General features: G+C 41.5%; 1 protein-coding gene across 1 annotated transcript in view; it reads left to right on the top strand.

The window, feature by feature from the left end:
* The window catches only part of LOC120544316 (junctional adhesion molecule 3B-like), a 44,871-nt gene extending 35,380 nt beyond the window's left edge, over positions 1 to 9,491 (top strand). The window contains exons 5-9 of the mRNA XM_039777962.1: positions 300 to 502; positions 3,174 to 3,273; positions 3,379 to 3,508; positions 3,630 to 3,684; positions 5,419 to 9,491. Coding sequence (XP_039633896.1) covers positions 300 to 502; positions 3,174 to 3,273; positions 3,379 to 3,508; positions 3,630 to 3,684; positions 5,419 to 5,454 — 524 coding nt within the window. The 3' untranslated portion in view covers positions 5,455 to 9,491. The remainder of the gene's footprint in view (positions 1 to 299; positions 503 to 3,173; positions 3,274 to 3,378; positions 3,509 to 3,629; positions 3,685 to 5,418) is intronic.
* Positions 9,492 to 18,074: the final 8,583 nt, after the last annotated feature.

Below are 18,074 nucleotides of genomic sequence, written 5' to 3'. Positions count from 1 at the left end.
CTATAAGAGGAAACCTCTGAAACTGCATCTGTCTGAATTGCAGTGCTAAAGAAAGCAAGCGCTGCGTGTTTCGGTGGCGTTTTTTGGCACGGGCCAAAAATCATGTACCCGCCCGGTGAACCATGAAGGGTCAGGGTGACATTGTTTTTTTGTTGTTGTTTTTAAAGCAGCAAAGTCAATCAGACCTGGCAGCATCACGAAAGAATGTGTGGGTTCGTTTTATCGCTGTGATGCATAACTCCTCTGGAGCGTCAAGCTCCCCATGAAGACTAAGTGATCGTGTTTTTATGTCACCGCAGTAAAGCCGGTGGTGCCAAAATGCAGCGTCCCCAAATCAGTGCCTTTTGGGAAGTCAGCCGAGCTGAGCTGCGTGGAGGACGAGGGCTTCCCCAAGTCTCAGTACCAGTGGTTCAAGAACAGGGAGGAGATCCCCGACGACCCAAAGACCAGCCTCAAGTTCTTCAACTCCACGTACACGCTCAACGCAGAAGCCGGAACTCTGGTTAGTACGTGTGGGCATGTGTGTTGGACAGGGACAGGCATGACAGAGAGGCGAGGGCGGGGCAGCCGGGGGACGCTGTGGCCTGACGCCCAGGGGTGGGGGCAGATATTTTGGGGAGACAGTTGATGGTGTGAGAGGGCTTGAGCCACGAGGGGAATCCACTGTCCTCGTTTGCACATTCCTCAGTTCTCGCCCTGCTTCCCAGCGCAGCTCGATCTGCTCACTGTTTGCCTCCAACACTCTCCTGTCAGCCTTCATCAGCGCTGGAAGAAGTATTCAGATCCTCTACTTCAGTAAAAGTACTAATACCACACTGTAACAAATACTCTGTTACAAGTAAAAGTCCTGCATTGAAAATATTACTTAAGTAAAAGTATGTAAGTATCATCAAGAAAATGTACTTAAAGTATTCAAAGTAAAAGTACTCGATGCAGAACTCTCTGGATCCAACCAGTTGTGTGTTTAATGGTCTCATCATCTCAGCTGGACTTGTAGGCCGTTATATTGTTGGCTAGTTTACTTTAGAATCAAACATCAGATTTTATAAACTACATGTGTTTAGTGTGCAGGAATCTTAATGTGTAAAGTAACTAGTAACTAAAGCTGTAACAGATGAATGTAGTGGAGTAAAAAGTACAATATTTCCCTCTGAAATGTAGAGTAGAAGTAGAAAAGTGGCATAAAAAGAGAAGACTCAAGTATAGTACAAGTACCTCAACATTTATTTTATTTATTTGTTTATTTAACAGGGACCATACAAGCAAACATAGTTACAATACAAAGCCCGTAACTGATGCGCAGCATATAGAGTTTATAGCTAGTGCTAATTCTCAACTCTTGTCCCTGGTTGGGCATTTCTAAGAACATTATAAAACAGATACATACATAAGAAAAAAGAAACATAAAAAGGAAAAATCATAGGCATTTCTTCATACACACACACCTTCACTCACTACACAACTAAACAAAATAATACTAATAACAATAGTTAAAAATGGTTACAGTTTTGATTTGCCTTTAGCCACAACTTAATGCTGGAAGTAAATTTTTTGAAGTCCGATATGACCTTAATGTCAGCTGGTAATGAATTCCATAGTCCACAGCTCTTAACTGAAAAGGCAGTCTGTGTGAAGATTGTCCTACAGTATGGTATTGTACAGTTATGATTTGTACTGCTTCTAGTAACTCTTTGGCTGCTCAGTATTTGAATAAATCTATCTATTTGTACTTAAGTACAGTACTTGAGTAAATGTACTCAGTTACATTCCACCACTGACATTCATGCCGGCCTCTAAGATGTGACGTACCAAATCATACTACAGTGTTTGTCTTGATGTGGATCTCTAGTGTTACAAACAGACTGCTGTAGCTGTAAATTAAGGAGGTCTGGAGGAGTTTTTTTTTTTCTCCTTTTGACTGTTATTTTTAGATCGTTCACAGAAACAAAGTTATCACTCCTCTGCTGCTCCCATACGAGGAAGTCACGCCCACCAACCGATTTAGAAATCTATTATTGCTTTGTATCAGATTAGATTACATTATTTGTCCGGGAAAGCTTCATTATTTATGGAAGCTCAATGAAACCCAGAGAATTACTTGTTTATTGTGGGGGGGGGGGGGTTCTTCTTTTTTTTCTTGTAATTATTTAATGGAAATTGTTTAATTGCAAAACACCACACATTTCTGATTTGCGTTATTCTACATTGAATTATTTCTGCTATAATACCAATACTTTTACAATATGTATCTTTATTTTTGCTTGAACGTTAAAACATAAAAAAGCTAAACTTTAAAATCAGAACAAAAAGAAAACGGAAATGTACTACAAAGACAACCCATTTTCTAAACATTCCTGATTAAACATGATAGTGAGTTTGAATGTCGTGGCACAGAGTTTGATGTCGTTTTTAAAAGGCTAAGGCATAAGCCTGTTTTCTGGTCCTGCGGAGGCTCCACACCGAGCTTTAGCCGTAGCCTACGTAAGTGGCCTGATGTTTATACTTGTGCGCTGGTGTGTGCGTCAAGCCGGCGCGTGTGTGTGTGTGTGGGGAGCGGGTGGTAGAGCGAGGGAGAAGTGAGAGAGTGACGGCGAGCGAGTTGTGTCTCTAGAGTCCTAGTGAGAGAACCAAAGGGTCTCTCCTGTTCTTTCTGACCACGGTGAGATCTGGAGCAGGAGAAGTTAACCCTCTCCTTGATCTCATGTTGTTGATGGAGAAGGAGAACCAGGACATGAGTCGGGGGGGGGAATGCTACGCTACCAAGCCAGAGACGAGCGACGTGCGTCGCTGTGACGTGTAGTTACAGTTTTCGAGAGGTGACGTCAGGCTACGACGTAGACGCAGAGGGGAACCCCGTCGATTCGACGCACGACCATCAAACGGCCTTTAGGAGCAATTCTCAAAGGTTTACACCACCCCACTCTACGCGACTGAAAGTTCGGTTACACTTTACTTGAAGGTATCTACATAAGAGTGACATGACGCTGTCATGAACGTGTCGTAAACAAGTCATAACTGATCAAGTCTGTCTCTTCCGATCGAGGTGGTTACATGAGGCTGTTTTATGTTCTGATTGGGCTGTTGTTCTGACCACTAGTGGAATATTAGGGCCCATGTTCACACGGCTACAGTATGAGCATTCATCAAACTTCCATCAATGTTCCCCAATGCAGAACTTCATCGCAGTCAGAAAAGAAGACGCGGGCGAATACTTCTGCCGAGCGAAGAACGACGCAGGATACTCCGAGTGTCCGCCCCAGAAGATGGAAGTCTGTGAGTGTGTCACACACACACACACACACACACACAGACATTGTTCGCCGCCAGGTTGACCCATTGTCAGTGTCTTATTTCTACATTCTCGCATGAATTCCACAGATGATATTGACGTTGTGGGGATCGTACTGGGAGTGCTGGTGGTGGCCGTAGTGCTCTTGTGTATAACAGCGGGGATCTGCTGTGCATACAAGCGAGGCTACTTCTCCAGCCAAAAACAGACGGGGAACAGGTAAGACACGAAGACCATCCAACCGTTCACATGATCAACTAATGCATGTGTTCCTCTCTCTAGCCAGCACTTAGCCAACCGTGTCGTCCATGAAACCATAATGTGCTCTGTGTCTTTTTAGCTACAAAGTTCCAGCTAAAGGAGACGGAGTGGACTACGTCAGGACGGAGGATGAGGTTTGTAGATAGCAGTGACATTCAGATGCCTGTCGAATTTGCAGAGTATGCTATTAAAGGGGAATAGAGTTTATTTTAAAACAGGTGACCGAGAGTTTAGAGTCGTCGGGGAATCAATCTAAAAACTATAATATGTGGTCAGTAATGCAAAGTATTCAAATGACAGGCGCCTGGGTAGCTCACCTGGTAGAGGGCAGGTCCGGTTCTGTCCTGCGGCCATTTGCTGCATGTCATTCCCCCCTTCTCTCTCCTTTCATAAGCTGTCCTGTCTAAAATAAAGGCCGAAAAATGCCAAAAATAATAACCTTTTAACAAGTGTACAAATGATGGTCAATGGGCTAAAACACACAGAGCTACCTGTTTGCTCCTTCAGTGAGCCACACCTGGTCTGCATCTGCCACACACCAGGGCCAGGGTGTACGAATGATGCACGCACAAAAAACATGCATAAACCATTTCTACCACGTATAATGATGAATAAAATATGTACTTTATTCATCCCCGGGGGGACATTCGAGTATCCAGCAGCTCACACATAAACACACATTTCCATACATACCATAACACAGATCCCTATAATAAATACAATGCAAATGCATACACAAGAGTTAAAAACAGGATAAGAGCCACATAATTACACCTGTTGAACACAGCCAAGGTCTGAATGAATAAAAGACCAGCTCACACACACACACACACACACACACACTTTGCTGATATGATAAGGTGAGAGATGGAAAAATAAAGATGAGGGAGGAATTCTGAATGATGTTCAGGTTTCACAGATTCTTTTGCAGTCTACACAGCAATTTGCCCCATGTCAATCAAAGGAGCCTTTATGAACGTAGTTTTGAGTTTGTGTGTTCCGTTTCATCCTCATTTTACTAGAGGCATCCTTTTATTTCCCTGTGTTTGTGTTCTTTCCATTTGATCCTTTATTGTGAAGCACTTTGATATTAGCAATCTAAACCACATCATTGAGTATCTCTCTTGACGTTAAATTATTTAACTCATTATTTCTCAATGTGATAAAAATAATCACCTACTTAAATATAAAAGAATAATTCCCATTCTGTAGACCAGTAAAGTGTCAAGTAAGGCCAATTTGAGCTGTTAGAGAAAGTAAGTAAAACACAAACAATAAAAGCATATTTTCATTTAAGTGTACAGGGTTATTCCAGACTCAGAATGGGCCTTTGGGAGGGGGGGGCTTCACACGGCAGTAACCATGATCAGTCCGCGTACAGTAAAGGCAAAGAGTCTGTGGTTCCTTATTTGACAGAAGTCTATGAATTCCCCTGTTCTTATGACAATTTCATTAACACAAATATATACTAAGCTTGAGTAAATGGAACCCCAATTAACAAAAGATGGTTAAAAAGATGATATTAATATTGAAATAAATCACCGGGAGAGTCTGGTACAGGCTGACTCTGGAGATAAAACTGAGATCAGCTCTCATGTTCTGCTTGTTCAACAGTTGTTTGGTATAATTGCTCTTAAACACTTTTAGAGAGGATTTGAATTGCTATTTCTAATTCTAAATTCCCATCATCTTGGTGCTGGTGATTTTCCTTTGGCGCTGGCTAAATGCTCCTAAAATGCCTCTATGCAGGAAAAAAACCCCGGTGCAGGGGGCAAATGGAAGAAGAGTGTCTGCATTACTGTTGAACCCCTTCTGCAATACGATGAATACCTAAACATGGCTCCTGTTTGCCTCTGTGTTCTCTACAGGGGGATTTCCGACACAAGTCGTCATTCGTGATCTGAAAAGAGAGGGGGGTGGGGTGGGGGGATGATGAGGGGGCCCTGTGCTGAGTGGAAGACATGACACGTGGGACTGCGCTCCACGCTGTCTGACCCACGGAGCTGCCACGCCTCATGCTCGGAGCTCTCAGCACGGGCTGAAATCCAACTACTCGAGTTTGCCAAAGGTGACAAGATTTCACAGGACAACTACGTCCAACTACTCCACACGTAGGGACGGCGATCCGTTTTATCACCACCAACTGATTGCTTTTTGCTAAATTATGGAGTTCTTACTTTACAGTTAATTGCATGGTTTTTAAACCCCACCCGAGGTGGAGGAGAGGAAACATTTCTTTAGTCTGCCAGGTAGAAAAGGAGGCGTCTCTTTCCTCCAACCTTTCTACTTTTGCTTCGAACCTTTTTGCCATTTGTATTTCTTTTCTACTGTTGAAATTTGTCAGACTATTTTTGATGGAATATATTTTAAAATGCCTATAGATAAAGGTTTACTTTTTTAAATATTTGTAAAATACTAACATGTGTTTTTTTTTTTTTTTTGGTTGTGGATAAAAATATGTAACACTTTAACCACTTTGCGTCGAGCTGCAAGCATTTACACCTGTGTAAATCAGAAGAAAGGAAAAGACAAATGAAAAATGACTTGCATCAGAATCTCAAGATGAGGTTCTCGATCGGCGGTCTTACATATTTAATTTCTCCCCCCCCCCACCTCCTTTCTGTTGTAGAGAGACTTCCACGTTCATGTTTGTAGATAGTCTTAGTAAGAGGCTTTGAAGAGTGCCAGTCAAATGCTGTGAAACACTGCGCACAATCAGTGCTGCATTTTCTTGATTTTAAGTGTCCTTCTATGCTTGCTGTTAATCTTGTATATATTGAATTCACTGTCCAGGATAGAGTTTTGCTGTCATATGTACGTTCAGTATTACACTATAATTATAATTATGATGATAATAGTAATACAGGGTTTGTTAGTTAACCTTCCGGACCCAAAGAAAACTAAGTTTTTACACCAGACATGGTACTCTGACTCTGATTTGACTGTGTAAAAGCCTCGATTTGAATTCTGAATGAAACCAATTGGGTGACCTGATAGAGAGATCAAAGAGCTTTCTGTAAATGTGAGTGACAGACTATTATTTTAAAGGGTAATTTTTTTATTTTTTTTTCCAACCTGTAACCTTTCTTTTTTTCCATGTGCTGGTGTCTAAGTAGGGTTGGGTACCGAAACCTGGTTCCACTACGGAACCGGTTCCTACGCAACCAGTAGGAATCGGACCGGATTAGAACGCAAATTTCGGTTCCTCATTTCGGTTCCGCTTAATGTGTTGACTGAAATATTTTCCCTCAGTCGCTCCGAAACGGTCGTAAAAATTATCACCCTTTCTCTGTAGTCTACCGTTAGCTAGCTTCTGTACTTTTAAAATGCCATATTTTCCCTCTGGGCTCACCAAACGGGCGTAAAAGCATATGAACCATTCATTGCACGTGATCGCTAGTAAACAGATTACATCTTTGATGTCATTTTTCAGTTTTTCAAGAATCGGTTTAGGAATCGGAATCGTTTTAAAGGTACCAGTTCGGCATCGGAATCGTAAAAATCCAAACGATACCCAACCCTATGTCTAAGTGACTAATGGGAACAACAATCTTTGAAATTGGTCCAGTGTTAAGCAAGAACGCCGTAACCGGCAGCAGCAAACCGGGCTGCACTGTAAACCTATGGGGGGAGGGGGGGCAAATGTGCATTGTCAATTTCCATCCACTACAGTGCTGTTTTTGCCGCTGACGGGCTCAGATTATTATTATTAAGTGTCTGACAACATTATGGAAAGGATATAGTGGTAGCGATTCCGGGGCTGTTAAACAAACAGGGGTCTGACTCTTTGACAAAAAGCTCTATCTCTGTAGGGATCCTTTCATAATGTTGTCAGACACTTAGAATAATAATCTGAGTCTGTCAGCGGCAAAAACAGCACTTAAGTGGCCGTGCATTGCAGCTTGTTTCGCCGCTGTCTAGTTTAATACTGGACCAATTTCAAAGATTGTGTTCCCATCACTCACTTGGACTCAAAGACATTAGGAAAATATGGGTTGCCTTTACCCTTTAACTACTGACTCGCCTATTTTCAGGCTACAATTACTAAAGGTACCAAGAACACCAGTGACTCTACAGTACACACACACAGACTATTACAGTCAGGTAAAGCCCATTGAACACAATCTTTGGCATGAATCCTGGTTGATATTTGCTGATGTCCAATCGGTTTGCAACCGATTTTTGCTTATATTTGTGCTAATTAGAGAGTAGACCTCATCTAACATTTCTAGCCTTTAGCGGTGACTAGGTACTTGTAATGAAAGCTCCTCTTAGGTGTGACTGAAACTCCTATTGTACTCATTCCTCTCAGCAAAGCTGTATGATACAGTGACATACAGCTGGGGTCTGGAGGGTTAACACTTGTATTGATTGTATATAGATATTTGTAATTGCTGTGTGTGTCTCTCTCTCTCTCTCTCTGAAGATTATGTAAAGTGGTGAAAAATGTCCAATTTGAGGCGATATGAAACTCTTTCCATTTGTAAGACTGAGAAAAGGTAACATTTCATCACATCGTGATTCATAGCACGTGAGCACGAGCTTCTTGGCGACAGCATGGCAGATGCAGTCGTGATCCGAGCCCCCGGGTCAGTATTCAGAACAAGCAGCTCCCTGTTTCAAAGTTCCGCTGCGTTTGGCATCCCCCAGATAAAAACAATCGGTGTTCACGTTAACTTCCATGGAAGCTCGTATGTCCGGCTGTTTGATAATCTGCAAGTGTGGTGAAATGTTAACTGAACATCAGTCATGGTGAGAGACGATCTGCCCATCATTTGCACATAGGAAGAAGAAACACCGCTCGGGTCTTTTTCCAAGTTGCATTAAGGAACCAAGAGTACTAATTATCCCAGTAGAGTTCACGCTGAATCCTGTCACGCAGGTCCAAGTCACGCAGCACACAGATGCACACAGTTCCCCTCCTCGTTTCTACAAACGTCATTCCTCTTAAGTGCCTTCTGCCTTTACATTAGTCCGGTTTCTCCGCAGCCATGCCCTGTTCCACGTCCACTGCTGTGATACTCGGAGGCGTCGTCCTTTCTGCATCCATTTAAACCACAGGCCCCGGCGTTTGAGAGGAATGATGTCACCGCAAATTTCCACGTCCCCTTCTTTACATACGTATCTGCAAATTTGTAAATAGCTTTGTTTTTCATAGATTTGAAGGTGTAGCTATGTTGAAGTAGAACTAGAAATATATTAGTGCCTAAATATAGTGTGAATTATTTTTGGTAAAGACGCATAGCACTATTAGGCAAAAGAAAAAGATGGAAGCCCAAAGCAGGGACGTTTATATCTGAGCTCTGGTTTAATAATGCATTTAAAAAAAAAAAATGTGAAAAAAAAAAAACTTGGGCAACCGAGGTACATTTTTCATTTATAACACCGACAGGCGGGGGGGAATTAGATTTTAAAACCCACCACTGCTCCGCTGAACACAGCGTTCAAACCCAGAGTTGACTCAGTATTCATAAAAGTGCCATGCAGCTGAAATGGTGCTCTAACTATTCAGGCATTGTGAGCGTTTTATAAAGCAGAGTTCGTGCAAAGGTTCAGCCACAACATCAAGCAGGAGTTCATGTGCAGCAGCTACGGTACGTGTACCACACAGACAGGAAGTCCTCCACACGTCTGTGTGTGATCTGGTTGGATGTTGTAAGGCGGCAGTGATAGAGATTATATTTAGGTGACCGTGAGAGATGGTTTTCCAGTGCGGGTTCTGTTTTAGGGGGAACGTTAAACCAGGCCAACTCACCGTTGCCTTTCAACTCAAGGATGGCAGCGCTGTTAGACTGTGCTAGACCGAGGACTGGTTCAACATGTAAGAACACCAAACTCACATCCAACAGAATGTCCATTTGGGGCCTGCTCGGGTTGTTTTTTGTTCATTTTAGAACCACCCTATTTGTGATTAATAAAACTCACTTCTAATATTACTGGAGACATTTGTGTTTGCTTTTCTTTCTGGTGTGTGTGTGTGTGTGTGTGTGTGTGTGTGTGTGTGTGTGTGTGTGTGTGTGTGTGTGTGTGTGTGTGTTCTTGTTTAACTATATTCGTGGGGTCCAAAAACCGGGAGTCCAGTATACTTGTGGGGTCCCAACAGCTTTGTGGGGCCAAAATGCTGGACCCACAACTTTAAAGGGCTGTTTGAGGGTTAAGACTTGGTTTTAGGATTAGGGCTAGAATTAGGTTATGGTTAGGGTGAGGGTAAGGGTTAAGGTTAGGCATTCAGTTGTGCGGTCTTCCGGTCAACCTTGAAAAAAACACTTTTTTTCAAAGTTTTTTACGCCTTATTTCACAGAAAAATGTTGAAGTATGTTTTTGCTTTTTCCAACGTTTTAAATTGTAAAATGTTTCTTCTTTACATTTTCAGCACTTATTTCTATGTCCCATATTTTCTGATATAAAACAAAAATTGAAAACAGGTCAATTTGACCCTCAGTCAACACAAAGGTTAAGGTTAGGGTAAGGGGCTAGGAATGCATTATGTCAATGACGGGTCCCCACAAAGCTAGTGAAACGTACGTGTGTGTGTGTGTGTGTGTGTGTGTGTGTGTGTGTGTGTGTGTGTGTGTGTGTGTGTGTGTGTGTGTGTGTGTGTGTATATATATATATATATATATATATATATATATATATATATATATATATATATATAGAGGCTTCTTCCATCTGTGCTGCCGGTCATTTCATCCTAATTTCTCCGCTACTTCAAATCCTCCTCGAGCACTCCAGAGTCTCCCGCTGTTCATGGAAATCCTATTCATGCATGAAAGTCCGTCACATATCCCACTGACAGCATCTTTGTTGATCTAAAGCTGTACTCTATTAGTGGGACTTAAGCCATTTACACTTTCTACACTGAAAACAGCCTTCTTGTTCCTCTCTGGTAACTGTGCCAACTGGCAGCAAGTTCCTGGATAAAGAGCATTATAATCAATGAGCTCAGCACGGGTAATATATAGCGTAGTTTGCCGCAGAGCCAATGGACACTTTGATTTAATTCACAGAAAAATCTATTAAAGCTCGGGTCACCCATTTGTTTCAACGTGGGATGAAAAAAAAACCTTTTCTGACAGTGAATCTGATAAAAGATATTTACAGTCGATGAAGGACATTTTGTTGACCAGAACACCCGTTTCTAGAGGCTGACTCATTGTATCTGCACACTCCTCTGAAAGTTATGCCGTATTTGGGTCCTAAGTTAAGGAGGTCTTGTTTAGTTAATGAGATAAAACGAGGGCGTTTCTCGCTATGCTGAGCCACAGATCTGTGGTCAGTTGTGCTGGTATGCACTGCCCGCCATTTCCCCATCAGCCCTGCATCCTCTTACCGCCATACAATCCGGCTCATCTGTTCAGTAAATTCCAGATGAATTCCTTTCTATTTATATACCATATTCTCAGCATTAAAGTGCTTGAAGGGATTTCTAGAACCAAAAGCCTTTATATGTTTTTAAGATTAGGTTCAGTATCATTTGTATTGTGCGCGAGGACACGCCTGCTGCTCGACAGTGGGCGGCATGGGACATGCTACAAAAAGCCTAGCCAGTGTGCTAACAAAGGCAGTGAAGATCTCAAGCTGGCAAACATGTAAACAATACACAATTAGGCTTCAAGAATACACAGTATTTGGGTAAGAAATGCTGAATTTAAAGCTTTAGTGCGTAACTTTTTGATATTAATGAACGTCCGTTACATTCAAGCCATTGCCAAATGAGCTGCTACCAAGCTAATTAAGACCATCAGCTCCACACAACTCTCTCTGGATTTCTCAGTATGGCTATGTTCAGAAGATTGTGGCGTCCGGTGACTTTCACACACAGAAACTGGAGTGAAGATAATGACCTCTTCTGAAGAGTCCATCATGTTTTTTTAATCCTCCATGTCCTCCTTGGCTACTAGCAACCGTGTGGAGGCGGTGCGCGATCACGGAAGGCTTGTATCATGTGGACGTGCCGACACTGTTGTTGTCATTACTTAGAATTCCTCATGGGGGAGACAGAAACTACGCACTTGTAGCTTTAACATAAATCTTTTTGTTTACGAGTTTAATTCTGAAATGTAGGCTTAATTCCACTACTATGATAGCATGGATTTATTTGATTTTAAAACCCATCTTTCCATCCAAGTTCCTCTCTCTCCCTGTCTCAGTCTGGCTCTCTGCCCCTCATGTCCAGCCACATGTCCTAATCCTTAAACCAACATCTATGACATTCTTCCTCCATTTCCACATCACCTGACTGCCACAGCCAATGGCTGTCAGCCTGTTCCCACTTCACTGGTCAGCTCAAACCACCTGCTCACCTGCATCTCCTTCCCTCGTCAGACACTGCACTTATACTGGTCCAAAAGTCATGAGGACCTCATTCTAATCTACTCACCCTCGCATACATACAAGACAAGGAAAAAGCATTTTATCAAGGTTAAAAAAATGGAAACTGAAACGCACAAGCTTCAGCGTGGTCTGCACGGCCACCGGTCTGGAATGAGGTTGATAACACTGGAAAAATGTCTTTGTCTGGGTCTGCTTCCAGAAAGAGACTAAGACAACAGCTACTACTGAAATATGTAAAATCTTGAATACTCTAAACTATGACTCTGAAATCCTTTGATTTAATTCTACTGTTATGCTGACTTGTTACAGGTTAGTGTGTATTGCATTTGATCGATTTAACCAATGCTTGGACTGATGGACTAAATGTCTTGGGACTACTTAGGAAGGGTTAGGGTAGTTAGGGTTTCTTCTTTTGAAAATGAGATTGTAGAACACGCGTTTCCTTTTTTTTATCCAAACAACATGATAGTATTTATAATGTGTAATGTTTGCTAGTGTCTGGGCCCCCATACACAAGCTTCAGATAGCTTTCCAGGGTGTCCCATTCCACATATCTGCATTATGTCTTATGGTTGTACTTGTCTTCCAGCTTAGCTTTGTTTCTTTTGTTTTGTTATGTTACTCTGTTACCTGGCCGCCTGTCTTTGGACTCTCTTGCCTTCAGGCCTTTTTTTTTTTTTCTAAATAAATCATTGCGCTGCACCAGTCTCCCTGTCCTCGTCTGCTTTTGGGTCCTTTCTCCCCCCCCCTGCTGCCTGCCCTCCAACCCTGACACTCTTTGAATTTCCACCAGATGAATTCAAGTTGACTTGAAGTGGTTTAAGGTGCCGACCATAAACCGATTGCGTCAAGTATTATAAAAACTATGTTGAAGTTGCTCAAACTGCGTGGGTTATTTTCAGATCTAAAAAATCAAGTGAGGTTATGAAGTGCTCAAATTGGACCGGTGAAATTCAGAGGCAAAATTAAGGAACTTCATTTTTTTTACTTGACCTGATTTTTACATTAAAATGTCAGCAACAGAATTCAAGCAGTTTTAATTTTTTTTAATTAATTTTTTTAACAATGGACACTTTTTCTTTGTGCATCATGCCTTAACCCTTGTGCTGTCTTCCTGTCGACCATGCAACCCCTTTTGTTTTTCTTGGGTCTAAATTTAAGTCACTTTTATTTGACGATTTTGTCGATTTGTTTTGCCACTTTTCCGATGTTTTTGTCAATTTTTTTTCTCAAGCCGTTATCTGATATTTTTGTCACTTTTCTTAACGTTCTTTCATCAATTATTCTTCAAATGCTGTCAAACTAAATAAAACACCCAAATTCAATGAAAGTAGTGAACTGATCATTTATTTTACTTGTGAAGAGCGTTGTACGGAACCATCCGCAATGTTTTTTTTGTGACAATTTGGTTGAAAGAAACCCCAAATTCTGATATAGAAACTTAAAAAAAAAAAAAAGGGTCAGATTTGACCCGAGGACAACAGGAGGGTTAATCACTTTTATTTTTCGAGGGCGACAGGAAATGTCCAGGGAGAGAGATGAGAACCAAAGGTCCCCGGTTCACTTTTGGTGTTGCTACTGGCACCTTCCCATGTGTTCAAAGTTGGTCTAATTAGTGAGTGTTTCTATTTAGCTCTTATTTTAAAGAGTTCTCTTTCAGTTAGGCCTCTTTGTTTCTTTGTTTTAAGCAGCACCCACGTGCCCCTTTTTTTTTTTTTTTTTACCAACACGTTGCTTCCCTTTGCCCTCACGAGATGGGTCGTCACGTTGGCGCCTTACCCCAACGGCCGCCACGATGCACCCACTTCATTTTTTTCTAAATGTGTTAACCCTAAAACACACTTCAAGTCATGTTTCAATCATAAATGCAGACAGACAGCTGGTTTTCAAAGTAAAATATTTCAATATACATTCAGTGGTATTTTATTTAGACAATTTCATCATGAAATCGAATGAAAGCAAATGAATATGTTACAGATCACTGAGACTTTATTCTTAGCTCTCGCACCGTCACCATGTCCTATAGAATCTTGACTGACAAAAGGGTTGATCAATTCTGACACGGAGTTGCTGATTTCTGATATTTCCTGGCAATTTGCAAGACACACTGGACTGTTCCCTACTCAACAAGTTGTGGGGATAGAGTTCTGCTTACACTTTAATATTGTCACGTTTGAAAAGCCAGTAAAGCAGCAGTTAGATTGCGTCACATGTGACTTCCTTTAGGACTAGCAGGTGCCCTTTTGAGTGGTAGGAAACCTAAGTACTGCTGCAACATCGGCTGATTTATCCCTCTAATTCTAATATTAATAGACAGTAGAGATACATGCCAGTTTGTCTGTTGATGGCTGCAGTGAACAAACAGACAGAGAGGAGGAAAAGAGACGGGAGAAAAATCGTTCTAAGGATGTAGCCTATTTAGAAAATATCTCAGCCTGATGTGATGAACTGACACATTGACAAGATATCTGTCTGTATGAGACGGGGCCACAGCTGTACCTACTGCTCTCCCATGGTTCCAGCTAGAAGGGCCCTGCTTGTTCAAAGTTTGAAGTCATGTGCCCAAACATGAGAATGAGTTATGTGACACTCCGATGTTCCAGCAGGCTGTTTGAGGGACAATTTTAGACTTTTTTTTTACAGTCTCAAAAGTGAGTCATTGTTATGAAAGAACATTACAACTCGGTTCCTACAAAATAAAAGCCCCAGGGCAGCCATTTTAACTGTTGTCAAGTTTGATCATAAAACTAGTCAACAAGGAAGGATCATTATCTATTTTTTTTCACAAGTCACCAGAACTAACGCTTGAGTGTGTGTGTGTGTGTGTGTGTGTGTGTGTGTGTGTGTGTGTGTGTGTGTGTGTGTGTGTGTGTGTGTGTGTGTGTGTGTGTGTGTGTGTGTGTGTGTGTGAAACGTGGCTGAACGGTGTTGACTTGTTTGACTGATGTATGGGCATATTTACTGGCAAATTTGGCTGATATTTGCTTTTTATTAAACGTGGTATTGACCAGTCACCACTGTTTCTCAGTGGAAACCTTTTTTAAGCTTTTCCATATCAAGAATTAAAAAATACTGTTAATACTGTTTCATGGAAATGTTAAATACTGAATAACGGCATGAAATATTAGGGCATTCAGGTTGCTCCGTCTCCTGATGTGTAACTCTGCCCTCTGGTGGTGCAGCGCTGCCATCACAGGACTGTTTCTCCTCCACTTGTTGGGCAGACTGAGTGATCGCTCGAGCAAAAGTGAATGCAAGCCAAGCAACAATAACTTGACAGTAAATGTTAATATTGGTACGCAGGTGCATTTGTTGTTGCTGTGACAATTTCCAGACACCAAAATGAGATTTTTAATGGAGCATGTTTGACTGCATTCAAACTCTTGACCTCCTGACCTCTTGTTATTAGAAGCAGCACAACATGCTGGCAAGGTTTTTTCTTTTTCTTTTTTTTAATCATCAGTCAGTATATTGAGATGGAAACAGGCAAAAAAAAGAAAAGAAATGAAAGATCTCTGAAATGTTGGAAGATGTTTCGACATACTTGGTTCGGAGCAATTCACCCTAGGGTCCTTTGCACCATGACCTCGAGCCAAACACCCCCCCAGAAGCTTTTTTCACCTGGGTCGAACATTGGGAGAGTTAGCTAGAGTAGCGTTATTAGCTGAATAGCTTAGCGCAGGGGCTAATGGACCCACGTTTGTATCTCGTAAGTTACCCCACTAATAATGCCCGAAATGATACCAAATGTCTACAAGTAGTACAAATAGGTTATGCTCTCATAAAACGATGGATTGGAAAGTTTGTAAGTACACCAGAAGTTTATGAACACTTGCCTGCTCTCCTCAGCTCTCTGTTGCTACAGCTGCTGCTACATGCAGTTAGACGAGTGCTTAGGGCCGTCTACAAATTACTACACCGAAAAGAGATACAAAAATATTTATTAATTTAATGATTTAATAAGGTAATGTCTCCAAACTTACCTCAATTATTACTTGTCTCCTGCTAGTTATACTACAGCACTTACTTTAAAAAAAAAGTTAAATTAATAAATATTTTTGTTGCATCTCTTTTCGGTGTTGTAATTTGTAGACGGCCCTAAGCACTCGTCTTGCAGCAGCAACAACAACAGCAGAGAGCAAAGCCAGCGCAAGTTTTATTATTTACAAACTTCTGGTGTACACACTAAACTAATCGTTTTATGAGAGCATAACTATTTTGTACTACTTGTAGCACGTTGGTATCATTTCGGGCATTATATGGTCATTGGACCTAGCGATACCATTAAGCTATTCAGCTGATAACGCTTATCTGCTAACTCTCGCCAATGTTCGACCCAGAGTAAAGCTGAAGGCTCAATATCATGGTGAAGGCTAGGTTGAAATTACTCCGAACCATCACTTTAAGCCATACATAGCAACGTGGCATCGTGACTTCGCGTAAACATACGCGCCACTTTCCTAAAGCCAAATGGCGTGTTATCTGTATGCATTTTGAGCTATCCACGTGTATGTCTACATACAGCGGATGTAAACGTGCCGTACTATTGCGAGAACAACGTCACACGACTTTTTTGTAACTAAAAAAGGGCAAAAACATGACGGTGACCAACGTCACACCCTTAGGAAAACAAACGGTTGGGTTTAGGAAAGAAAGTGAAAGTCCTGTGTTTTACCCATCCGCGGACTTACATCCTTTCATACTACTCGCTACGGCAAAAATTCACATGTAATGTAGGTCAATGGCGGCCGAACGGCGTTGATAAACATGCTAAAAAGCGATTAAGCATCTTGATAACACGCAAAAACGGCATACGAATTGACGTGTCATACATACGCCACTTTATGAGATCAGTCTGTACATAGTAACAACTAAACAGAATAATTATACAGAATAATGAATATTACAAAAAGACCACCGTGATCCATTTCCCGGTGTAATCATTGCATTGGACTTCTGTGGCTGTCAGTAGCTGGCAGAGGCAAAGTTCCTTAAGTCAGTAGCCTAAACACAATTTATCAAACGAAAGTATTATTTATATTGTATACTACTGAAATTCTGTTATTTATTATTTATTACATACCGGTAATTATACATCACAATATAATGTCCCTTTACAACATACACCCAATGTCACCCCAAAGCTTGTTACTTTTTGTTGCCTTAAAGGCTGAACTTAAAACATAACAGGCTTTTCGCACTTTCATTTATACATTATACTGTGCAATATGGTGCCAATATAGCTCAGTTGGTAGAGCGGGCGCCCATGTGTAGAGGTTTACTCCTCGAGACAGCAGGCCCAGGTTCAACTCTGACCTGTGGCCCTTTAGTGCATGTCGTTCTTCCTCTCTCTCTCTCTCCCCTTTTGTGTCTTCAGCTGTCCTATCAAAAATAAAGGCTGAAAATGCCCCAAAAAATGCTTTAAACAAAAAAATAACTTATACATTTTCACAATATAGTCATGGATGTGCTTTAATTAAACACACGAGAAACCGGTCATTTTAATTTCTAAAAAATAAACAAAACAAAAAAGAAAAGAATGGCCTAAAATGGCAGCTTGGGGCCCCCTGGTGGCTCTAGGGGCCCTATGCATAATGCACCCACATGGTCTGCGTATAGAAACAGCTGTGCATACACTTGATCCTCCACTAGAAGCCAGTGAAGTTGTAGAACTGACACTTTCCAACAGACAGATGACTCTCACCAGTTTGTTCTGTGCTACTTGCAGTTTCCACTTCAAAGCTTGTGTAAGGGCCCAGTACCATCAACCATGGAGCATATAGTCAACATTGGATCAGGCAGGAGGCAAATAGTTTTGGACTGCCTGAAAAACTGATGACAACTATTTTGGATGGAGCTTTAGGATTGATGATTTCCAGCAGTGGTTGGATGGAGTAGCCTATGCACCTGTTGGGACTTGAGATGTACATGTTTGACTAGCCAAACTTCAATTGTTTTTCTTTTGGACAAAAGGCATTTCTTTATTTGGAAACATTTAAGCCCAACATTTTGAACTGCTCATAACTCATATGAATTCCATAACCTGTGATGAGGGGGGTCACAGGTAGGCACGCAAGCCAAAAATGTAGGGAACCACTAGGGGAGGTAATGAAGAGTACCTGAAAGGCTGTAGTACTCCGGGTGGAAAAGAGTCATCAAAGCCCGAGATTCTCCCGCCTGTTGATAC

The sequence above is a fragment of the Perca fluviatilis genome, chromosome 16, assembly GCF_010015445.1.
Source record: "Perca fluviatilis chromosome 16, GENO_Pfluv_1.0, whole genome shotgun sequence".
NCBI classification, from domain to species: Eukaryota; Metazoa; Chordata; class Actinopteri; order Perciformes; family Percidae; genus Perca; species Perca fluviatilis.
This window is presented reverse-complemented; position numbering and strand designations above follow the sequence as displayed.